Source organism: Phyllobates terribilis, unplaced genomic scaffold, assembly GCF_046119375.1.
Source record: "Phyllobates terribilis strain yellow unplaced genomic scaffold, ASM4611937v1 Scaffold_4__5_contigs__length_816908805, whole genome shotgun sequence".
Taxonomy (NCBI): domain Eukaryota; kingdom Metazoa; phylum Chordata; class Amphibia; order Anura; family Dendrobatidae; genus Phyllobates; species Phyllobates terribilis.
Window position 1 is genome coordinate 401,471,985 of NW_027362764.1, and position 23,981 is coordinate 401,495,965.

The following is a 23,981-nucleotide window of genomic DNA, read 5'->3' on the forward strand; positions in this document are numbered from 1 at the left end:
CTGAGTCCAGTGATGCGTTATTTACTAAGCTCTGTTCTGCTGTTTCAATGCAATCAGTGTTTTATCAACAAGAAATTATCACTAGAGGAAAACTGCCTCCAGCAGTGATTAGCAGTTCTCTTTCACTGTACAATCTACATAGAGAGCTGTGGTTTGAGAGGGGTTATGCACAGTTCAACAACCGAGATCTGCTAGAACTGCAATAGAGAAAACGGTGACTATAATAACTGCTGCACCCAGTAAACTAAGTGTCACGTAAACACTTCCCAGAATGTGACGTGGGTGTATCTGCAAGTATTAATTTATCTCCTCTCACTCAATTCAGCACTCAACCTCTGTTATAGGCTATAAAGTGAGCATAAATCACACCCACAACAAAGACCACACACCCCGGATACGCAACATGCTGCCACCACTCATCAAACACACGAGGTGATGAGTCCCCGAAATATGTTATTGTCAGATAATCAAAAAAAAAAACGCACACTCTCTGAAAGGCTATGGATTCTTTAGAGCATACAAGGATCAAACTAATTAAAGATTTTAAGCTTTAATATAAAAATATACAGTACTTACAATAAAATATATAAAAAGGTAAATATAAAATGACACACAAATATGCAAAACAGTTATAAAAGAAAAAGGGAGAAATAACAGAAATACCTAAACATTCCATCAACAGTTATCCTGCTTCCTTGAGGGAAGGAGAAATAAATTATGGATCACAATAAGCAGACTCTGATCCCCACATGTAAACAACTTTCCTAATGTGTCACCCATCTTTTATATGCCTGGTCTTGGGCTCATATTTCCAGGACGTCCTAGACTGGATTATTTAAAAATTGCTGTTTGTGACTGGACAGAGAGCTAATTTAGGAGCCAGGGCCTTGCATTTCAAATATCCTATGTCTCTGACATCTCACCAGTGACCACATAGCGACGCAGCAACGATCCCTGTCAGGTCGTATCGTTGTCGGGATCGCTGTAGCGTCGCTAAGTGTGACGGTAACTTAAGTGATACATCTCTAGAATCATGGTCTGGGTACTTTGCAAGTTCTGCTGTCAGATTACATATCAAAATACTGCTGACAAATTCATTTTAATCAAAGATTAGGCTACATTAAAAATAAAGGAACATTTATATTAAAAAATTGTATCATGTTTAATGTCTTCAAATATTATAGACTTATTCTGCCCCATGAGCACTACATTTAGGGATTAATGGAATTTATCGCACGCTCTGTGTCACTTTCCTGGCATGAAAACGTCACAAAGGAAGTATTTGCACAACAGTTTTGCAACTTGTTGACCTTTTACGACAGCCTCTTTTCTTAAACATGGGTAGAGCTTAGAAAAAAGGGAATGGCTTACTGAAAATGTGAATTGTGAAAATATGAAAGTTGCTAAAATGCACACCAGCATGGTACTATCTACAACTCGGCAGAGTTTGATTATGTTTAGAAACTCCAATGAATATTTATCCGATGTAGATGTCACACTCAGGTCGGCAGAGACGCCAGCCAGTCCGTGCACTGCGTTTTGATTTCGGTCCAGTTTATACAGCCGTCTGACTGGGCCTTTAGTCGACATATCCCATCACATTCCCTTTTTATTTTTCCTTTTCTTTTTCTTCCTTCTCTATCTTTTTTTCTCACTCTTTTCTTATTTCTCTTTTTATTTTTTCTTCTTTTTAGACTCTGTTATAACTAGTGTTGAGCCACCCCCGTAGTGTTCGAGTTCGGTTCGGTTCGTCAAACACCCGTGTGTTCGCCGAACTGTTCGTCGAACACCTTCGAACACCGTTAAAACCAATGGCAGGCAAACAAAAACACATAGAAACACATAGAAAACACCTTCAAAGGTGTCCAAAAGCTGACAAACTGCTCAGAAGACATAACTAACACATGGAAAAGTGACAAGTACATATAGTCATGCGAAAATAAAAGAGGTGGAGGAGTAAAAGGAGGGGGAGACACAGATATAGGCATGTCATGCCCTTCTAAAATCCAAAAAGTGAGAAGCCGACACGGCCAGTCCGCTCCTGCCCGTGCCACCTCCGTGTCGCCGGGTTTGTGCCAGAGCCGCGGTGAACCCTGACGGCCAGCCCCCCTCTCCCAATACTGGTGCCGGTCCGCTGGTGGGTCGAGCGAGCCCCCTTGTGGTGGAGGCAGCTCTAAGCTTTTTAATTTAAATTGTCTCTCTAATTTGAATGAATACACTTTAAATCCATTTACAAGGATCTATTGGAGGGCAAGTCTCATGCCAGCAGCCGCGGTAATTCCAGCTCCAGTAGCGTCCACTAAAGCTGCTGCAGTTAAAAAGCTTTTATAAGGATCGAGCTCGGCTGTCCACCGCAAGGCATCCTACTGCCAGTCCCAGCCCCTATGCCTTGGGGTGCCTCCTGATGCTCTTCACTAAGTATCCCATGGTCCCGAAGCATTTCTTTTGAAAAAATTAAGTGTCTAAACTACAGGTGGTGCAGCTTGCTTAACAGCCGGGATAATCCGCTTACTAGCAGACACTGCTACTAGGCACAAAGTATTTCCTGAGCTAGATGCAGTTAAAAATTTGTAATTAGATACTCTCGTTGGATGCTGAGAAAGCATTCCATAGAGTCTCCTGGCACGCCATATATGATTCTCTTAAAAAGCTTGGGGTAGGGGTCTAGGGGACCCTTTTATAGCCAAAATCACGGCCCTGTATCGCAATACGTCACCTAGGCTGAAGATAAATGGAACTGTAGCACCCTGAGGGCTCGGTTGCTAAAGACGTATTGCACCTCACCCAGAGGTGTGATATCTCACTCTCAGGTAAGGATGGAGTGTGGATCAGGACCCGACACCTGCATGCATTACACCACATTGCCGTGGGGCAGGGCGACCAATATGCCCCTGAGATGGGCACGACAGTCCCTGTCCCTGGCTGGAGTGGGGGGAGGGAACACTGAGGAAGGGGAACCCTGTAGTGCAGGAGCAGGGAGGAAGCAGTTCCTGGGTGCATTGAGAAGGGAGTATAAAAGGTGGGCACCATCTTAGTTCAGTGCAGAGAAGTCTGAGCAGAAGTGGCAGGGAGCAGGGGCTCTGCATGAGCTCTGCTCCGGAGGCGGGCCTAGTAACAGAGGCCCAGGCCTGGAAGAGGGAGAAGGAAGGAAGAGGAGCGGAGAAGGCTCCAGGAACGAGGAATGAAGGGATCCCAGGGGTGCGGACGGGCGAGTCGCCACCGCACGCCCGAATCCACCTGCGTGGAGGGGTCAGGCCAAAGGGGGAGACCGGTCCCCGAAACTAGTGGAGGCAGGAAACGACCCTCAGCTAGAAACCGGAGGCTCTGACATTTTATGTGGCGCAGCCCCTCGCTACACCCGCTAGGAAGGCACCACATAGGGTCAGGGAAACTGGCGCCAAGTTTACCAAGAGGAGGCCCGAGGCAGCCGGACAGAAGTGTTGGTAAGAAAGGCCAGACAAAGGACACACAAAGGGGGTCCTGTGAAGTGCTCCAAAGTTATCTGGGAGTTGTCTGAGCCCCTCACCTGGTGAGCACAGTACGACGTGGGCAGCCGTTACCTGCAGACGTGGTCTGGATAATAAGAACTGTGAGTAAAGGCCCTGAACTGCATCACTGACTCCGTGTCGTTACTGCTGCTGCCCTGCACCATCACCCCCATCCTCCGCATACACTGCCCTGAGGCTATACTCCTCCCGTGGGGAGTTATGCTATGCTCTGCTGCACCCACAACACCAGCCTCAGTGGTCTGCCCTGTAGCGGCGGTTCACTCTGACCGCAATCCACGGGTGGCGTAGTCGGACATTTAAACATGAAAACCACATAAATAGTTCCGCCACTGGTTTGACCGCCCTGAGCCACGGAACTGGGTCGCCGCCACGAAGACTACAACCACCAGCATCCACCAAAAAGGGTCCGGCTCCGGGTGTCCCAAGGCCCAGGGGGTGCGTCAGAACATTTTCATCACCTTTCACAATCACCAATGGGACAAGGCAGTGATGTCCTCTGTCCCCTCTCTTATACATCCTAGTGACGGAGCACCTGCTCTCATCAATTCGCCATAACCCCAATATTAGGTGGATTGAGGTGGGAGGCACCGAGTACAAGTGCTCTCTATTTGCTGATGATGTCCTAGTATATATCACTCAATCACATACATCCATCCATGCTGTTATGGCTGAAATAGATCACTTTGTTACATGGTAAAATTTTAAAATCAATGCAGCGAAGTCTGAGGCCCTCGATGTCTCCCTCCCCAAATCCATATAGGATTCCATCCAGTCCAACTTTCCCTTTGCCTGGCCCTCACAGGGTATCAAATACTTAGGAATTCCTATTCATAGAGACCTCTCCCATCTATGTTATCTTAATTTTGGGCCCTTTATTGAACAACTCCATACAGACCACGGTTGGCAAGTTAGAACTGTAAGATTCACTACGTGAACCACTGGTGTTTTGTGGAAAAGCACATGTACACTGCGTTCCAAATTATTATACAAAAAGTGTTTAGGAGTGATAAGGGAAGAATTTGTTTGTTTGTCAGTTAAACTCATTGATGGTGATGTGTGTCAGGGCTCTTTATATCACTGTAAGCAATTGCAGACACCTGTGCTAATTAGTTTGGCAGGTGTGTCCAATGAAAGGCAAGACTACTTAAGAAGGCTCTCTCACATTATTAAGCAGCCTACATTTTCTGCCAAAATGGGAAAGAAAAAGGATGTGTCGGCTGCTGAGAAGCAACAAATTGTGGAGTGTTTAGGTCAAGGCATGACTACAATCAACATTGTGCGATGATCAGGATGAAGTGTCTTGGCAATCAAGAAGTATGTAGCTGATTCACAGTACACACGTGTGCGTGCTGATAAGGGCAAATTGAGGACTCTTTCCTACAGGCAATTACGTCAGGTTGAAAGAGCAGCGGCAAAAAAGCCTTGTCATAGCAGCAGACAAGTTTTTGAAGCTGCTTGTGCCTCCAACGTCCCCCGAACAACAAGATGCAGGGTCCTTCAGAGGTTTGCAGCTGTGCATGCGCCATCCTGTCGACCTCCTCTATCCACTTCACACAAGCAGAAACGGCTCCAGTGGGCCAAACATTACATGAAGACTGATTTCAAAACTGTTTTGTTCACGGATGAGTGCCGTGCAGCGCTCGATGGTCCAGATGGATGGAGTGGAGGATGGCTGGTTGATGGACACCCCACGCAAACACGGCTACAGCGCCAACAAGGAGGAGGTGGAGTAATGTTTTGGGCTGGAATCATGGGGAGAGAGATTGTCGGCCCCTTTAGGATCCCTGAAGGCGCTAAAGATGAACTCCATAATGTATGTGGATTTTCTCAAACAGCACTTCCTGCCATGGTTCAAGAAGAAGAACCGTGTATTTCACAGCAAGATCATTTTTCTGCATGATAATGCACCATCTCATGCTGCACATAAAACATCTGCATCTCTGGCTGATATGGGCATAAAAGGGGACAAACTTATGGTGTGACCCCCATGCTCCCCTGACCTCTACCCCATTCAGAACCTTTGGAGCATCATTAAAAGGAGTGTCTATGATGGCGGGAGGCAGTTCACATCTAAGCAACAGCTCTGGGAGGGTATTCTGTCCTCATGCAAAACAATTGAAGCAGAAACCATCCAAAACCTGACAAATTCAATGGACGAGAGAGTTCAGAAGCTCCTTTCGAACAAGGGGTCCTATGTGAAAATGTAACATCACCTAGAATAAAGTTTTGAGTTGAAAACTGTTTGATTTCAGTTTCTAACAACCTGCTAATGCTTATAATTTCAAAAATGACCATTTTTTTGGTCTTTATTAAAATGAAAAGGTTGATCGAAAAGTTTGGGGGATCTAAGAGTGTGGCAACCCAGTAGTCATGATTACTTCGAATTCTGACAATATGAGGGTCATGCTGCAGGTAGTGCAGCAAGAAGGCACTTATGTGCCTTGCGCATCTCGGAGCCCCAAAATTATTTTCCGGGCTAGATGCAGCTAAAAATTATTTTTAATTTTAAATCTGGTGAAGCTTTAGTATAGATGGCCTAATAGGATCAGTGCTGCACACTGCTACAAAGCCCAAATTATTTTCCAGTCAAGATACAGATAAACATGATTAGTAATTTGAAAGCTTAAAACGGTTGGTAGGGTGATTTTAACCAATCATCAAGCTTTTACTCTCCCCAGGATGACACAGGGGTAGAAAAGTCGTTTCGGATCCATGATTTGTTCATCTTTATGAACGTGAGTCTGTCTACATTATCAGTGGAGAGCCGCGTGCGCTTATCTGTCAGCACACCACCAGCAGCGCTGAACACACGTTCAGACAGAACGCTGGCTGCGGGGCATGACAAGATCTCCAAGGCGTAAGTGGCTAGCTCCGGCCATTTATCCAGATTGGAAGCCCAAAAAGAGCAAGGGTCCAGTGACACAGTCGTGGCTTCAATGTTTACTTGGAGATACTCCTGTACCATCGTCTCTAGGCGTTGACTATGTGTCAGACTTCTTGTCTCCTGTGGCCTTGCAAAGGATGGGCTAAAAAAGTGGTGAAATGATTCCGCAAAATTGATGTTACCAGCAGATACTGTGGTTCTGTCACGGTTTGAGTGCTGAACACTTGACGGTCCCACGGTTGGCAAGTTGGAACTGTGAGATTCACTACGTGCACCACTGGTATTTTGTGGAAAAGCACATGTAAGATTCTGCAACAGTCTCTGCTGATACTCCTGCATGCGTGCATCCCTTTCTATGGCAGGAATAATTTCTGCAAATTTACTTTTGTACCGGGGATCTAACAGTGTGGCAACCCAGTAGTCAGGATTATTTCTAATTCTCACAATTCGAGGGTCATGTTGCAGGTAGTGCAGCAAGAAGGCACTCATGTGTGTTGCGCATCCAGGAGCACCAAGTCCCTGTTGTGTTGGTGGCGAGGTAACAATCATGCTTCCTTCCTCTGTCCTCTCCCCCCAACCTCGCACAACAGAAATGTGATCAAGGTCTCCCTCATCTGATGAGTCTTCCATCAGTTCGTCCTCCACTTCTTCCTGGGCTCCTGCACCTTCCTCACTAGTTTGGCTGCTACCATGCGCCCTGGTAAAACCATCTCCCCCACCCTCACATGCCTGCCGCCTTGGTGCTGCCGACCGTCTGGACCTTGCAGATGTTAGCCCTTCCGCATACAACTCCTCCTCCTCTACTTCCTCCACCTCCTCTTGTGCCACCACCTGACTCCGAATTCTGTTTAACATGTGCTCCAGCATGTAAATCACCGGAATAGTCATGCTGATAATGGCATCGTCAGCACTAAACATCTTCGTCGCCATTTCAAAACTGTGCAGAAGGGTGCATAGGTCCCTGATCTGAGACCACTCCTCCAGCGTGATTTGCCCCACCTCTGAATCTCGTTGGCCCAGGCTATACGTCAGAACGTATTGCACCAGGGCTTGTCGGTGCTGCCACAGTCGCTGCAACATGTGCAGAGTTGAATTCCACCGGGTAGGCACATCGCATTTTAGCCGGTGAAGTGGCAGGCCCAACGACTTCTGTAGAGATGTAAGTCGCTGAGCTGCGGGATGCGAACGGCGGAAGTGAGCACACAGCGACCGTGCCCTCTGCAGAAGGCCATCTAGTCTGGGATAGTGGGCTAAAAATTGCTGGACAACCAGGTTCAACACGTGAGCCATACAAGGCACGTGTGTGACATTGCCCCGGCGAAGGGCCGCACCCAGGTTTGCAGCATTGTCGCACACGGCCTTCCCTGGTTTCAGGTCCAGTGGAGACAACCATTCATGAAATTGGTTCTCCAGAGCTGACCACAACTCCTCAGCTGTGTGACTCACATTTCCCAGACATTTCAATGTAAAAACCGCCTGATGACGTTGAGCCCTACTGCCAGCATAGTAAGGAGGTGTGCAGGATCCCTTCTGCGCAGTTAGAAAGCTTGTGGCATGACCAGACAGGCTTTGGGTGCAGGTGGAAGACCGAGAGGAGGTTGAGGAGGCAGAAGCAGTGGTGGAAAAATGACATAAAGAGGATTGACGCACAACTCGTGGGGACGGCAAGACTTGGACAGCAGCCCCTTGTCCTGCTGTCACCATAGTTACCCAGTGCCCAGTCAGCGACATGTAACGCCCCTGTCCATGCCTACTCGTCCAAGTGTCTGTGGTGAAATGCACCCTGTCACACACAGAGTTTCTCAAAGAAGCGGTGATGTTGTGTGCGACATGCTGGTGGAGCGCAGGCACACCTTTCTTTGAGAAGTAGTGCCGACTGGGCATCTGGTACTGGGGCACTGCGACGGACATAAGGTCTCGAAAATCCTCTGTGTCCACCAGGCGGAAAGGCAGCATTTCTGTAGCCAAGAGCTTGCAGATGGTGAAATTCAACCTCTTAGCTTTCTCATGGCTAGGAGGAAATGGTCTTTTACTTGTCCACATCTGAGGGACCGAGGGCTGGCTATTGTGCTTAGACGGGGTTGATAAGGGTGTCCCCGGCAAACTGCCGGTCTGTGAGGAAGATGCAGGCGGACATGTTAGGTTGCCTTGATCCAAAGGTGGTGCTATCGATGTCGGACAGCGCTCAAGACCAGCTGGTGTTACCACCTCCAAAGAAAATGATGACCTGCCAATCACGCTGGCTGTTGCGGGTAAAGAGGTGGCAGGTCTGCGCCCCAAAACAGGTGTGACTGCTGTCCCCCCAGTCACAGAGGATGAAGAGGCCGCGGATGCACAAGATATGGCAGACGGTGGTTGGCCCGGCCGGCTAGACCGCATTGTAGCACACTGAGCTTCCCACTGCAACTTATGCTTCATGTCCATGTGCCGGTTCATGCATGAAGTACTCAAACTATGTATTTTTTGGCCTCTACTTAGCTTTTGCTGACAAATGTTACAGATAACACAAGTTGGGTCATCTTTATCGATCTGAAAAAATGCCCAGGCTATGCAAGGCTTAGCACCCAAGCGACCTGAAGAGCCACCACGACTTGTGGTGAGAGGCAGAGTTGTGTTTGAGGATGCAGTTGTTGACGTGCTTCCAGTACTACGTCTCTGTCCAGGAAGGCGCAACCTGACCTCGTCGTCACTAGCATCTTCCTCCACCTCCTCTGCTGACCTCATCTCTTGGCTGACTGTGGGTTGACAGTAAGTGGGATCTCCGACCTCATCATCATCACCCTGTGCGTTATCACACCCGTTGTCCTCAGAGCCAACCTGTTCCTGCCCTGACAAAAAACTAAAGTTGTCGCTCCAATCAGGTATTTGAGTCTTATCATCGTCTTCCTCATTGTCTCCACCAACAGGAGTTACAGTTTGGGAATGAGGGTCTACATTATGGTCAGAACCTTCTGCGTCTGGTCCTGGATCCGACTCATAAAGATTCTGGGCATCAGTGCAGATCATTTCCTCGTCTGGATTCACAGAAGCGCTGGAGTCGACCTCTGATTCCCAGGCTATAGTATGAGTAAACAGCTCTGCAGACTCAACCATCTGTTCTACCTCATACTCAGACGGGCAGCTGGAGATTTGGGAGCTGTGAGGAAGCAAGTGCGATTTGGATGACACCTTTGAGGACTGGAGTATTTGTGATGTTGAAGTTGATGTGGAGGAGAGCCCACTTAAAGGAGCACTTGATATCCGTTGAAGCACCTGCTGTTTTTGTGCCTCATCTGGAATTTGTAGCGATTGGCGTGGCCGTAAGAAAGGGATCTTATCACATTGTCCGCTAAAAGAAGTAGACATTTTAGTTTGGCTGGAAGATGGTCTTTCTTCTGCACCTACCCCACGGACACAACCTTTTTTCCCCTTCCCAACACGCCTATTCCCCTTTCCACCAGCAGCAGGCCTTTTTCCACTCATTTTGGTGGTTAACTAATTCACAACTCTGGAGTTGTTTGCACAAAAAAACAATGGATGGTAACCGAGCAGAGCTGAGTGGCCAAACTGTGGTTTTAGGCCAAAACTATTGGCTGGGTTAGATGCAGAAAAAAATTATTTTTAATTTGCAACCTGATGGAGGTCAGTATAGATGGACTAATAGACCAAGTCCCACACACCGCTAGAAGCCCAAATATTTTTTCAGAGCTAGATGCAGAAAAAAATTATTTTTAATTTGCAACCTGATGGAGGTCAGTATAGATGGACTAATAGAACAAGTCCCACACGCTGCTAGAAGCCCAAATATTTTTTCAGAGATAAATGAAGAAAAAAATTATTTTTAATTTGCAACCTGATGGAGGTCAGTATAGATGGACTAATAGACCAAGTCCCACACACCGCTAGAAGCCCAAATATTTTTTCAGAGCTAGATGCAGAAAAAAATTATTTTTAATTTGCAACCTGATGGAGGTCAGTATAGATGGACTAATAGACCAAGTCCCACACACTGCTAGAAGCCCAAATATTTTTTCAGAGCTAGATGCAGAAAAAAATTATTTTTAATTTGCAACCTGATGGAGGTCAGTATAGATGGACTAATAGACCAAGTCCCACACACCGCTAGAAGCCCAAATATTTTTTCAGAGCTAGATGCAGAAAAAAATTATTTTTAATTTGCAACCTGATGTAGGTCAGTATAGATGGACTAATAGACCAAGTCCCACACACTGCTAGAAGCCCAAATATTTTTTCAGAGCTAGATGCAGAAAAAAATTATTTTTAATTTGCAACCTGATGGAGGTCAGTATAGATGGACTAATAGACCAAGTCCCACACACCGCTAGAAGCCCAAATATTTTTTCAGAGCTAGATGCAGAAAAAAATTATTTTTAATTTGCAACCTGATGGAGGTCAGTATAGATGGACTAATAGACCAAGTCCCACACACCGCTAGAAGCCCAAATATTTTTTCAGAGCTAGATGCAGAAAAAAATTATATTCAGTTTGCAACCTGATGGAGGTCAGTATAGATGGACTAATAGAATGATGCTATGCCCAAAAGATTTTACTTCACTAGGTGCAGTAAAAAAATTGGTATTCTATACACAGGTGTTATATCTTGCAACACAGATAGGCTACTCCACTGACTAACACACTCTGCAATAGGCCAAAAAGGATTAGCTTTGCTAGATTCAGCCAAATGCTGTGAAAAAAACTTGCACAGCACTGGCACAGACCTGCCTGGCAAAAACTGATAGGAACTGATGTAACCTAGTCCTGAAAAGGACTGCAATTACAATTTGTCTTTACTCCCACAACCTATCTATTTAAGAGCACAGACCTCCCTGATAAAAGTCGTAGGAAATGCTGTAACCTAGTCCTTAAAAGGACTGCAATCACAACTATTCCCTACTCCCAAGCTATCTGTATATTTGTGCGAAAATTGGCTTGAAATTAACAAGGTATAGCACACACAGCAACAGCGGTGCCGTCTAACACGCAGCTGCAGCAGTGAGAAAATGGTGGCGACGGGGAAAATGGCTTGGTCTTATAGGGCAAGGACATGTGACATACACTGCCAATCACACATGCCCTTGCTTGTGTGAAAAAAAGCACTTCGCTCCGTGTGTGCGCTGCTGATAGGCTGACAGATTGCACCTCCCCACTGCAAATGCGGGAAAGAGAAAAAAAAATGGAGATCTTCATTGTTCCTGCAGAGATCCATCCCCTGCCCCTCCCCCCGCCCCGCTGTACACTCAAACTGCGTATTAACATTAATTTTCATCATTACTGAGAAAAAATCCAGTTATGATTTTGGTGCACGAACAGTTATCGAACATAACCTCGAACAGCCGAATTTTTCTCAAATTGTTCGTGTTCGCCGACCGGCTCGAACACCGCCCAAAACAGCTCGAATTTGAGATTGGCGAACAGTTCGAGTAGAACAACGCTCATCTCTAGTTATAACTTTAAATAGACATTATTAAAGAAACTTCAAGATTTTCTGATTTAATACATCATGTTATAACAATACACTGATGTGGTGTAAATATTGTAATAGGTTTTGTGAGAGCTCCTATATATCATAAGCTATATTTTTATGTATTTGTTTTTCCTTATATATTTCACAAAGAACTTGCTTTATATATATTATTCTTTCTTACTATAATATGCAAGTCTAGCAAGTGGCAGACAAGATGCACAAATGTTGTTGGTTGCATGACTTCTCTGAGAACTGCCATTGCGTGACACATTGACCAACGTTTGCTACATGTTGTTGGTACATCGCAACTTAGTACAAGTGCGATATAGCAATGACCGCAATAAGAAAAATCATAAAATATCTGTAAAACATGTTTAATTCCCATAGTGGGACTAAGTTAAAAGTATAGTAATGTCCATTAAAATTTGTAAAAATGTAAAAACAAAAAAAGCAGAAAAATAATCACAGATAAATGTTTTCCCACTGAAATGCATTTTTTATGTAAAAACAAAAATAAAACAGTACATATAATTTGTATTGCTGTGTCCAGAATGACCTACGCTATAAAATGGTCACATTAAACCTATACAGTGAACAAACACTACCAAAAAAAAGAAAAAACACATCAAAAATGTAGCTTAATCATGCAGACACATAAAAAATAGAATAAAAAGTGACCAAAAAGTCATGTAAAAAAATAAATAAATAAAATAGCATAATTGAAAACATCATCTCATCCCACAGAGAACAAGCCCTCATATGGTTCTGTCAGTGGAAAAATAAAGATATACCATAGCTGTCAGGCATCATATAGCTTTATTGTTATTGGCAGAAAAATAAAAACATTACAGCTCTCAAAATATGGCGATGCAAAAGAAAAAAATAAATTTAGTCTGCAAAAGGAGCAAAACAACAAAAAAATACTATATAAAGTTGTTATGGCTGTAACCATATTGACCTGAAGAATAAGGTTGACGGATCATTATACTGCAGAGTGAATTACCTAAAAATATAAAATAAAATATAAACAACTCCCAAATTGCCGTTTATTTGTTCGTTCTACTTTGTAAAAATCAGAATAATACTAGGTTCACATTTATCCTGTGCTCTACACTGAGTACTTATTTAGGGGCGTACTGCTAAATCTGCAAAAACGTGATTCAGATGAAACCATTGATGGAAAAATTCAGTGTAATGAAGCAGACGGAATCACTCTGGATTCCATATGGCCATTTTTCTGGCAGTGTTTGTCTTTCTAGGGGTTTACCAGAAACATTGTCAACCATCATTTTGTGCATGCACACAAATAATAATAATAATTTTTAGTTTGCAGAAGGAACAAAATGGAAAGAAACATTGTCAACCATGGTTTTGTGCATGCCTCCCCACCCTCCCCCACCAATGGGGCACTACTAGAACAGAGGCTAAATGGAGTCCAAAATTACTTCATCTGCCTCATTAGAGTGAATGGTTCCATCTTCTAAATCCTCCATATTCGGGATTTAGATGGAAACCCTAATGAAGCAGATGAGACGCTAGTTGGAACATAACAACTATGCAAATCACATACACAAGTGACAACCCCTCGAGCAGGCAACAGAGCAGAATCCTGACAGTGTGCATTATGCACAATCTGTAGTCACAAAAAGTGATTACAGAAATTTAGCAAAAGCCCGGAAAAGACCCCTTTATCCTATAATCATAGTGTTGTTAAGGATAATCTTACAATGTTGTATAACTTGAGTATATTCAACTTTATTGTAGAGAATTTCGAAACTGATAACAACAATCGACTTGAAAAACGTAGATATCGTCCGACAAGAGATAGCGCTGATAGGAGTGAATTACCAGATGCAAACTTAATTGACAACTGGAGAAATACAGGTAACTCAAATATAGTAAAATCTGTACGATGGAATAACAAATATGGCTATTAAGCCTTGTTCATCCAGTGCAGTTTGTGTGTTTTTAATTTTAAATCAAAGCTTAGGCTAAATAAACAAAAAGAAAATTATAACTGTCCAGGTGTCATATAAAAGAAATTGTATCATGTTTAATGCCTTCAAATATTATAGACTTATTCTCCCGTGCACTACATTTAGGGATTTAGAGGATTTATCCTTCTACGACAGTTTCCTGGCATGAAAAAGTCACAAATGAAGAATTTGCACAAGAATTTTTAAACTTATTGTCCTTTTTCGCCAGCCTCTATTCTTAAAAGTGGATAGAGTTTAATGAATCAGGAGCAGTTCACCACACACCCTCATTAAGACCAGTGTGAAAAAAGCCATTCTTGTTGAGTTGGGGCCTAAGAGTTCAACCATGTGCATGAACCTTAATTATTTCCTTTATACTTCAGATATAAAAAATAGAATTTTGCATTGGAAATTATGTAATACACTAAAATTATGTTAAATGTGGATCTGAACAAATTTCTACGTTTGTGCTTATGTACCAAATGTAAAGGATATACTGTATCTATAACCTGCCATAATATGGTAGTTATGCTGTAAAACGTTTTTACTATCTCCTGTAAGACTATAGTAATTTGTGTAGTTATGTGTTTTTTAGCGTAGAAACGCTGCACTTTAAATTACATTAACATTTTTCTTGTATCAAAAAATGCACAGTTCTACAGTGTGTTTCAACCTCTGACATATGACGTACTAGCAAATCATATGTCAGGTCCTTGACTTTGACGCTGGCTTAGGAACTGAACCTACATCCTTACCAGCAGAAGATAGCTGTGTTATTCAGCCATCATCTGCCTCTAACAGCCGAGAGTGGAGAGGAGCTCAGCCTGCGCTTTTAACGGCTACATTCCGACGATGAGCTTTTGGTGAGTTTTTGATGTTGCAGATTTTCTGCACCATTTCTGCACCCATTAAATAAAATAGGTTGCATTTTTTTGAAAATAGGTTGCATAAAATCCTCACCAAAAACTTATTATGGGAACGTAACCTTAAATGCCTCTATTAATCTGTGACAATAGCATTTAAAGCACGCATCCTGTTAGGCGCGCTTTTCTAGCAGCTCCCCCAAGTGTCACGGGTGTATCAGAGATGACAGACAGTCGCCCTGCAGTGGGTTGCAGGAGATCTCTACGTTTGGCATTGCAGACCGAGCAGCTACCTCTCTTGCTAATTAGCTCTCTGCCTGGGTGTATATATACCTGGTGTGTCTGAAAGGGAGTTGCCGGCTAGACCCATTTCTACTTGTGAAGCTTAGCAGGAGAAGTACTTTGTCCTCTCTGGAGCTTGAGGACATGTGCTTATTTGGAGTTCATCTAAAGCTAAGCCATATCCCCTGTTTTGTCCACCCTTGTTGTCTATAGAGTTTTAGTGGAGGTTGACTAGTGCTCATCTCCTTCCATCCCTAGCCGTAGCCATACACCAGTGATTGTAGTGCGAGGCACGAGTGCGGCGATTGCTGAGGAGGCAATATAGGGACGTTAGGGGAGACAGGGTGACGCTAGACCAGACTAGGAGGTCTCAACTTCCCCCTTTTCCTAGTGTCGGAGCTCCCTTTCCCTTTTCCCTCTGTGTTGCACTAAGTCTTTCCCACACCTGGCGTGACACCGAGACGCAATCACAGTGGATTTATGTGACAGCCAGGGTTCTGCTGAAGACTGCTGAAGACTCCTCTGCATGTCATGACAGTACTCCTATGAAAGCCAGCAAGCTAGCCTGTGGCTGGGGTCCATAGGAAACTGTGATCTTTGCTATACTCTGGTATTGCTGTATATAGCCCAAGCGATCGGATGGTCATAGGCTCAAGCCTCCTAAAGGGCCTAATAAACACAAAACAAAATAAATCAAAAAATTGTTTTAAATATATGAAAAAAATGAACGTTCAAATAACATTCTTATTCCCCCATTAAAAATTAAGAAATGCAAAAAATAAAAAAAAATACACATATGTGGTATTTCCATGTCTGTAAGAGTCTGATCTATCAACATATAAAATAAGTAAACCTGTTCAGTAAACGATGTAATGAGAAAAAAAAAGATAAAAAACCCTCCCAGGATTGTGGTTTTTCAGCCATCGCAACAGCGCAATAAAATGCAACAAGAGTTGATCAAAACATTGTATGTACACCCTAACGGTATAAAAACATTGGCTCAGGGTACAAAACACAAGTCCTCACATGGCCTCCCAAAAACAGTGTGCTGTATGGAAACATGGTCTTAGGGTGCCCAAAAATAACATTATTATGGCACATGCTATATGGGATCCTGTTACAAATTTGGCATGAAAACCCAGGAGCTTCAAGTTTCATTTCAGGATCAATGATAATAATTTTAGATTCAAACATAATTTAGAACCTCAGTATACTGATACATATATGACACTTAAAAATAGTTAAAATTATTGTCAAAAAATGTACCGTAATTCACAAAGGAAAGTTCTTAATGCAAAATCACAATATAGTAGCACAATAGTACCAATACTTATAACTAGAGAGCCTTTAACCCTTTCATATCTACTTCACTGCCAGGAAGATTATAAGGCTCAAGGTGATATATTATACCCAATTCCTTGGTGCAATAAAAGGCTGCTAGAGCAGTAGTAAATAAACTCAAAATGTAGTATTAGGCAACTAAAATATCCAGTGTGTTAAAAATATACATGTATAGAAGATACATTACAGTGCGTATGACTCGCCCAGGTGGATATGGGGGAGACTCGGTACCCGGGCCTTGACCTTCTGTGGGATGTCATGGCAGTCGGCTCCCGGGCCCATACCCTGGAGTCACTCTTTAAAAGGGGTTTTGCTAACAGTTTTGTCTCGTGACGCCACCTGTGGTTTCTGGTAATGGGTACCAGCGCTGCTGCAGACCTCCGGGGGTGATGGGATGGCAGCTGGGATGTCTCTGCTCCCCACAGGCGGAGCGGGCCCCCAGGGCAGGGTTGATGGGAGGGATGCAGGTGAGAGGTGGCCCGGTCGGGTCAGGGGGAATGACGGACACGCACACAGGGGGTTCGCTTCAGTACCTTTACTGGTGTAGATGGCAGGTACGGTCCAGGGTACTTGATAGGAAGGGTGCACTTCTGGACTCTCCCCAGTGAGCGGGTATAAGGCCTCCTGATCTATTTCTTCCTCTCTGTTAGAACCTTGCTCTTAGGTTTTTTCCTTTGCTGGTCACATGACCTTGTTGGCCTATTTAATCCTGCTCCGCCCTTCTGGCTTTGCTGGACTTCATTGTATAACTACTTTCTAGCTAGCCTGTGCTCTGTATCTAACTCTGTTAGTTTGCTTGGTCTACGGACCTCTATGTTCTATATATTTTGTTTGTTCGTCTGTCTGCTACTATTTCTGTTAGGAGGTGTCCCATTTTCCTCCCAGTCCTTAGTACTTGTAGGGATTCCTTCCCCACATCTATAGGTCTCCGTACAGACTAGCTTAGGACTTTAGCAGGTCTGATCGCAGGATCAGGTTCCCTGTTACATCGTAGGGATTCAGCTGAGTTCTATCGTAGGGACAGATCTCCTCTCTTTCCTTAGCTCTGGTAGCAGAACATAACAGTAAGTCCAGCCTGCAAATTCTCTAAGGAAAGATTTTTCTGTTCCATCATGGTGTCGGTTCAGGATTTGGCTCATCGCCTGCAGGGACTCTCTCTGGAGGTGGCCGAGCTCCGTCAGCACGTGAGTAACTGTCCTGGAGCACATTTCTTGGAGCCTAAGGTATGTTTGCCGGATTTATTTTTTGGTGAACACCGAGAATTTTTTTCATTTAAAAATGCTTGCTTATTGTATTTTCGTTTGAGACCCAAGTCCTCTGGGGATGAATCCCAGCGCATAGGGTTCATAATGTCACTTTTGCGCAAAGAGCCTCAGGAGTGGGCCTTTTCTTTGCAACCTAGTGATACATGCTTCAGATCAGTGGATAGTTTTTTTTCTGCTTTGGGACTATTATATGATGATCCTGACCGTGTCGCATCAGCTGAGACTGAGTTGAGACGTTTGAAACAGGGATCAGGTAATGTGGAAAAATATTGTACTCATTTCCGTCGTTGGTCTACTCAAACAGGGTGGAACGATTCTGCTCTGAAAAGTCTATTTCTTGCTGGGCTCAATGAAAGGGTTAAAGACCTGCTAATTGCTTATCCTACACCTGAAGATTTGCAACAGGCTATGCAATTAGCTATACGGGTGGATAGGAGACTGCGTGCAAGGGTTAATGAGAGCAAATCCTCTGCTATGTCAGTTTCTGGTTATGAGAATGTGTGTACTAACAGTGGTGAACCGATGGAGATTGGATCGGTGGCACCTCGCTCTCAAGAAAAAGACCGTAGATTTTTTGAAGGCTTGTGTTTCTATTGCGGAAAATCTGGTCATTTGATTAAAGGCTGTGAGCTTCGTATGGAGAAAGAAAAAAAAATGGTCAGTCATGCCCGTATTGCCTGTTTAAATTCCAAGGGTGTATTTTTAGCTGCTTCCACGATTGCTCAGGAAAAATTAATGGAATTTCGGGTGTTTGTTGATTGTGGGTCTACTCTGAATGTAATTGATGGGGGATTCTTGGAAAGACTCAATTTAAAACCCGAACCTTTATCATCCCCCATTGCTGTGGTTTCTGTGGATGGTTCCCCTTTGAAGAATATTACTCTCAAGGTCTGTGAATTTCCTCTCACTATTAATGGTGTTCACCATGAGAAATTGGATTTGGTAGTTTTGAATAACTTGCCTTCTCCAGTAATATTGGGATTGCCCTGGTTAAAATTTCACAATCCTGTACTGGATTGGTCTACCAGTGAAATTAAATCCTGGAGCCATAAATGTTATGACAAGTGTTGTAATGGGCGTATTGCAGCTTTGGATAGGGGAGAATTGCCTGTTCCTATTCAGGATTTTTGGAGAGTTTTTTTCTGAGAAGGAATCGCAGGTTTTACCTCCCCATAGAGACTATGATTGTTCTATTGAATTTGTCCCTGGAGCGACTCTTCCTAAAAGTCGTTTATTTAACCTTACTATTCCTGAGAGGAAGGCTTTGGAGGAATACATACAGACAAGTTTGGCCGCCGGTCACATTAGGCCCTCTAAGTCTCCTGTGGCGGTTGGATTTTTTTTTGTAAAAAAAAAGGACGGCGGTTTACGTCCTTGTCTGGATTTTCGTGAGATTAACAAAATTACTGTACGCAATCCTTACCCACTGCCATTGATTCCTGATCTGTTTAACCAGTTAATGGGGGCCAAGTGGTTCTCTAAAATTGACCTTAAGGGGGCATACAATCTGTTGCGCATGAAGGAGGGTGACGAATGGAAGACTGCTTTTAACACTCCTGTGGGTCATTTTGAGAATCTGGTTATGCCTTTTGGTCTTACTAATGCTCCTGCATTTTTTCAGAATCTTATTAATGACATCCTTAGACCTTTGATCGGCAAAAATGTGGTTGTGTATTTGGATGACATTTTGATTTATTCGCCGGATCTGGAGTCTCATTGGCGGAGCGTACGTGAGGTATTACAGTTATTAATGGACAATTCGCTTTTTGCTAAGCTGGAGAAATGTGAGTTCGCTGTACAGAGAATTAGTTTTTTGGGTTACATTATCTCCAGCGATGGTTTTGAGATGGACCCGGTTAAAGTTCAAGCTGTACAGGAATGGCCTAGGCCTATTGGTTTGAAATCGATACAGAGGTTTTTAGGTTTCGCCAATTATTACAGAAAATTCATAAAAAAAATTTCTAGTATTGTCAAACCTCTGACCGATCTCACCAGGAAAGGTGCTGATGCGGTTCAGTGGTCTTCTGAGGCCATTGAAGCTTTTGTGTATCTCAAGGAGAGGTTCACCTCTGCTCCCATCCTTATGCAGCCTGATGTGACTAAGCCGTTTTTGGTTGAGGTTGATGCTTCCTCTGTGGGGGTTGGCGCAGTATTGTCTCAGGATAACGGGGATGGATTACATCCCTGTGCCTTTTTTTCAAAAAAATTTTCGGAGACTGAACTGAATTACGATATTGGTAATCGGGAATTATTGGCTATTAAACTCGCATTTGAACACTGGCGCCACTTCTTGGAAGGTGCGGAATTTCCCGTTCAGGTTCTTACGGATCATAAAAATCTGATATATCTTGATGCTGCCAAGCGCCTGAATGCCCGTCAGGCTAGGTGGGCACTGTTTTTCTCGCGGTTTAATTTCTCCGTTACTTACATCCCTGGTACTAAGAATGTTAAGGCGGATGCCTTGTCTCGCAGTTTTTCTCCCATAGTCGATGCTGAGAAAGAGGAGAACATTTTACAAGAAGGTGTTGCGATAGCTGCTTTGGACTCCGTTTTGGAAGATGAGATTCTTAAAGCACAGGAGAATGCCCCATCTAACACTCCTCATGGGAGGTTGTTTGTGCCTGGGACCTTTAGGAGAGATTTGTTTGTTGAGTGTCACGAGTCTCGGTTGGCAGGTCATCCCGGAATCTCTGAGACCAAGAGACTGGTGGGTCGCAGTTTTTGGTGGCCTGGATGGCAGAAGGAGGTCATTAAGTGAGTGCGTCAATGTACTATATGTGCTAGATCTAAGTCCTCACATACTCCTGCTGCGGGGTTGCTTTGTCCTTTGGAGGTTCCCAGTGCTCCTTGGACACATTTGGCTATGGACTTTATAACTGACCTTCCCCCCTCTGAGGGTTTTACTGTCATCTGGGTGGTCGTGGACCGTTTTAGCAAGATGTGTCACTTGGTTCCCTTCGTCAAACTGCCCTGCGCTAAAACTCTCGCTAAGGCCTTTGTCAAGGAAATTGTCAGACTTCATGGCGTTCCTACTGACATTGTTTCTGATAGGGGTCCTCAGTTCGTGGCTCGTTTTTGGCGTGCCTTTTGTGACAGGTTGGGAGTTCATTTGTCGTTCTCGTCCGGATATCATCCTGAATCTAATGGCCAGACAGAAAGGAAAAACCAGGATGTTGAGCAGTTCTTGCGTTGTTTTGTGGCAGACAATCAAGAGGGGTGGTCTGAGTTTCTGCCACTTGCTGAATTTGCTCTGAACAATCATACATCTTCTTCTGCTGGTTGTTCGCCTTTTTTTTGTTGTACTGGGAGACATCCGTCGTTTGGGTCGTTCTCCAAGTTGGGATCTGCCGTGCCTGAGGAGGAGAATTTTTCCGGTGATTTGGAGAGAGTTTGGACGGATGTGCGTGGTAATCTTCAGGAGGCCAACAGAAAATTTAAATACTACTTTGATAGGAAACGACAGGAGGTTTTGTTCGCTGTTGGTGACATGGTTTGGTTGTCCTCTAGGAATCTGCGGTTGAGGATTCCTTCTAAGAAATTGGGTCCCAAGTTTGTAGGGCCCTTTAAGGTGCTTCAGGTTGTCAACCAATCTGCTGTTAGGTTGGAGGTTCCTACCTCCTGGAGAATTAATCCGGTATTTCATGTCTCTCTGTTAAAAAAAGCTGTTGTGTCGGATGGTGACGCCTCTGCCTCTGTTCCTCCGGTGGTGGAGGACGGGGAATATGAAATTTCTCGCATCCTTAACTCTAGACGGTATAGAGGTAGTTTGCATTATCTTGTGGCCTGGAAAGGTTTCGGACCCAAGGATAACTCTTGGGTGAGGTCAGATGATGTTTCCGCGTCCAGACTTATCAGAGCGTTTCACAGGAGATTTCCTGATAAGCCTGGTCCTAGGGGATCCGGAGGATCCTCTTAGAAGGGGGGGTACTGTTAGAACCTTGCTCTTAGGTTTTTTCCTTTGCTGGTCACATGACCTTGTTGGCCTATTTAATCCTGCTCCGTCCTTCTGGCTTTGCTGGACTTCATTGTATAACTACTTTCTAGCTAGCCTGTGCTCTGTATCTAACTCTGTTAGTTTGCTTGGTCTACGGACCTCTATGTTCTATATATTTTGTTTGTTCGTCTGTCTGCTACTATTTCTGTTAGGAGGTGTCCCATTTTCCTCCCAGTCCTTAGTACTTGTAGGGATTCCTTCCCCACATCTATAGGTCTCCGTACAGACTAGCTTAGGACTTTAGCAGGTCTGATCGCAGGATCAGGTTCCCTGTTACATCGTAGGGATTCAGCTGAGTTCTATCGTAGGGACAGATCTCCTCTCTTTCCTTAGCTCTGGTAGCAGAACATAACACTCTCTCTCCGAAGCTTCTGACCAGCCTGAAACTAGGCCTAGCTTCTGTACTCTTTCCCTCTCCTCACCTACATGCTTGGTGGTAAGAACTTTCTACTGGCTACCACTATCCCTGGACGCTGGGGCCTTCGTGGTTCCTAGTTCTTTAAATGATTGTAGCTTCAGGTTGACCAGGGTTTTATAATCCTCCTGGTATACCGGTTATTCCTATTGGGCGTAGAGGACTCTGTAGGCGCGGACCCGGTGTCCGGTTTGTGTTCTGAGGTGAGCCTAAGATGCTCCTCTGCCCCCATAACTCCTCTCACTCTTCTCCTTGCCTCCAGCCCCGCTCTAGGCCCCAAGGCTTCAGCACGTGCTTTAGGCCCTGGCTGGCCCTCAGCACAGTAGCTCACATGCTGCTTCTTTACTGATCTCAGTGCCAGCACACTCACTCTGACTTTAACCCCACCTTCCAGTCTATATACATCCCTAACAGGGCTCCCTCTGGTGGTATGAGGTGGAAGGGTGGAGGTGTCTGTTATGTAATGAGGGCCTCTTGTGGAGAAGTCTGTCCATGCACCCTTTTGGGTTCTGTGGTACCTGTGGGTAGCAGGGTGCCACACATACCTATCCCTCTTTCCCTTCCCTGCATTACCTCTCTTGCTTCTTATTATATTCCAGGCATATTTTACAGTACTGTTTGTATTTCAGGGGATCAGCAAAATGCTGACCAGGAACTGTCCGCTGAAACAAAATATCAACCTGTTCGAGGGGATCTGAGTAACAATTGGAGAGCCAAAGGTAAAATATTTTCATCTGTTAAACCTCACATCGACATCACGACTCAGCAATAAGGCTCATTGTCTTAAGCATGGTGATCATATACGCTCCTCCAAATATAAGGGTATGTGCCCACGATGCAGAAATGAAGCAGAAAATTTCTGCAGCGTTTCTGCATGTTCTTGGTAGTCAAAAACGCTTGCAGATTTTACACGCGTTTTTGCAGCGTTTTGCAGAAATGCACAAATAATGGACATGCTGCGGATTTTTCCGCAAGGAAAATCCGCTGCGGAAAATTCCGCGGCATGGGCACAGAACATGCAGATTTTCATTGGGGATCATGGGGCACGGATCACCAAGCGTTTTGAAAGCGTTTACGCTGCGGAAATTCCACAGCAAAAACGCTTGAAAAACGTATAGTGGGCACAGCCTAACAGTTCAGTCTTTTAGTATTTGCAGATGTTATTTTCACCCCTTCACCACCTTGTGATTTTGTGTTTGTGTTTTTGATTTTTGCTCCCCTTCTTCCGAGAGCCATAACTTTTTTATTTTTATGTCAATATAGCCATATGAGGCCTTGTTTTTGCAGGACGAGTAGTACTTTTGAATGACACCATTCATTTTACCGTATAAAGTACTGGAAAACTGGAAAAAAAATTCCAAGTGCAGTGAAATTGCAAAAATATTGCAATTCCACAATTGTTTTTGGGGAGTTTTATTTACCATGTTCATTAAATTCTAAAACTGACCTGTCAATATGATTCTTCGGATCAGTACAATTACACTTATACATGTATAGGTTCTTTTTTATTTAACTGATGAAAAAAATCCAAAGTTTGTAAGCAAAAAAGAAATGACGCCATTTTTCGAGACCCGTAGCATCTCCATTTTTCAGGATCTGGGGCTGGGTTTTTTGTGCCCCGATCTGACGTTTTTATTGATACCATTTTGGGGTAGATACAATGTTTTGATTGCTGTTATTGCATTTTATTGCAATGTTATAGCGACCAAACAAACGTAATTCTGTAGTTTTGATTTTTCCTCGTTACGCCGTTTACCAATCTGATTAATTTACTTTATATTTTGATAGATTGGATATTTGTGAACACAGTGATAACAAATATGTGTATTTTTTATTTTTTTATTTTGAATGGGGCAACAGCTTTTATGCTTTTTTAAATATTTTTTAAAACATTTTTTTGAAACGTTTTACTTGCTTCAATAATCTCCTTAGCAGACTTGAATCTGCGATCTTCTCATCATTTGTGCTACACATAGCAGGGTTTCAGC

The 23,981-nt window shown here is 43.9% G+C and overlaps 1 protein-coding gene across 8 annotated transcripts in view; it reads left to right on the forward strand.

Annotated features, from left to right (window-relative positions):
* LOC141265436 (NFX1-type zinc finger-containing protein 1-like) overlaps positions 1-23,981 on the forward strand; it is a 249,779-nt gene that overhangs the window by 24,965 nt on the left and 200,833 nt on the right. For 5 of the 8 annotated variants that reach the window (XM_073678517.1, XM_073678513.1, XM_073678515.1 and 2 more), the window contains 2 exons: positions 13,622-13,741; positions 22,623-22,712. The exons of 1 other annotated variant lie outside the window; for it this stretch is intronic. In XM_073678517.1, coding sequence (XP_073534618.1) covers positions 13,622-13,741; positions 22,623-22,712 — 210 coding nt within the window. The remainder of the gene's footprint in view (positions 1-13,621; positions 13,742-22,622; positions 22,713-23,981) is intronic. 2 more of the 8 variants (XM_073678514.1, XM_073678518.1) reach the window with 2 other exon arrangements.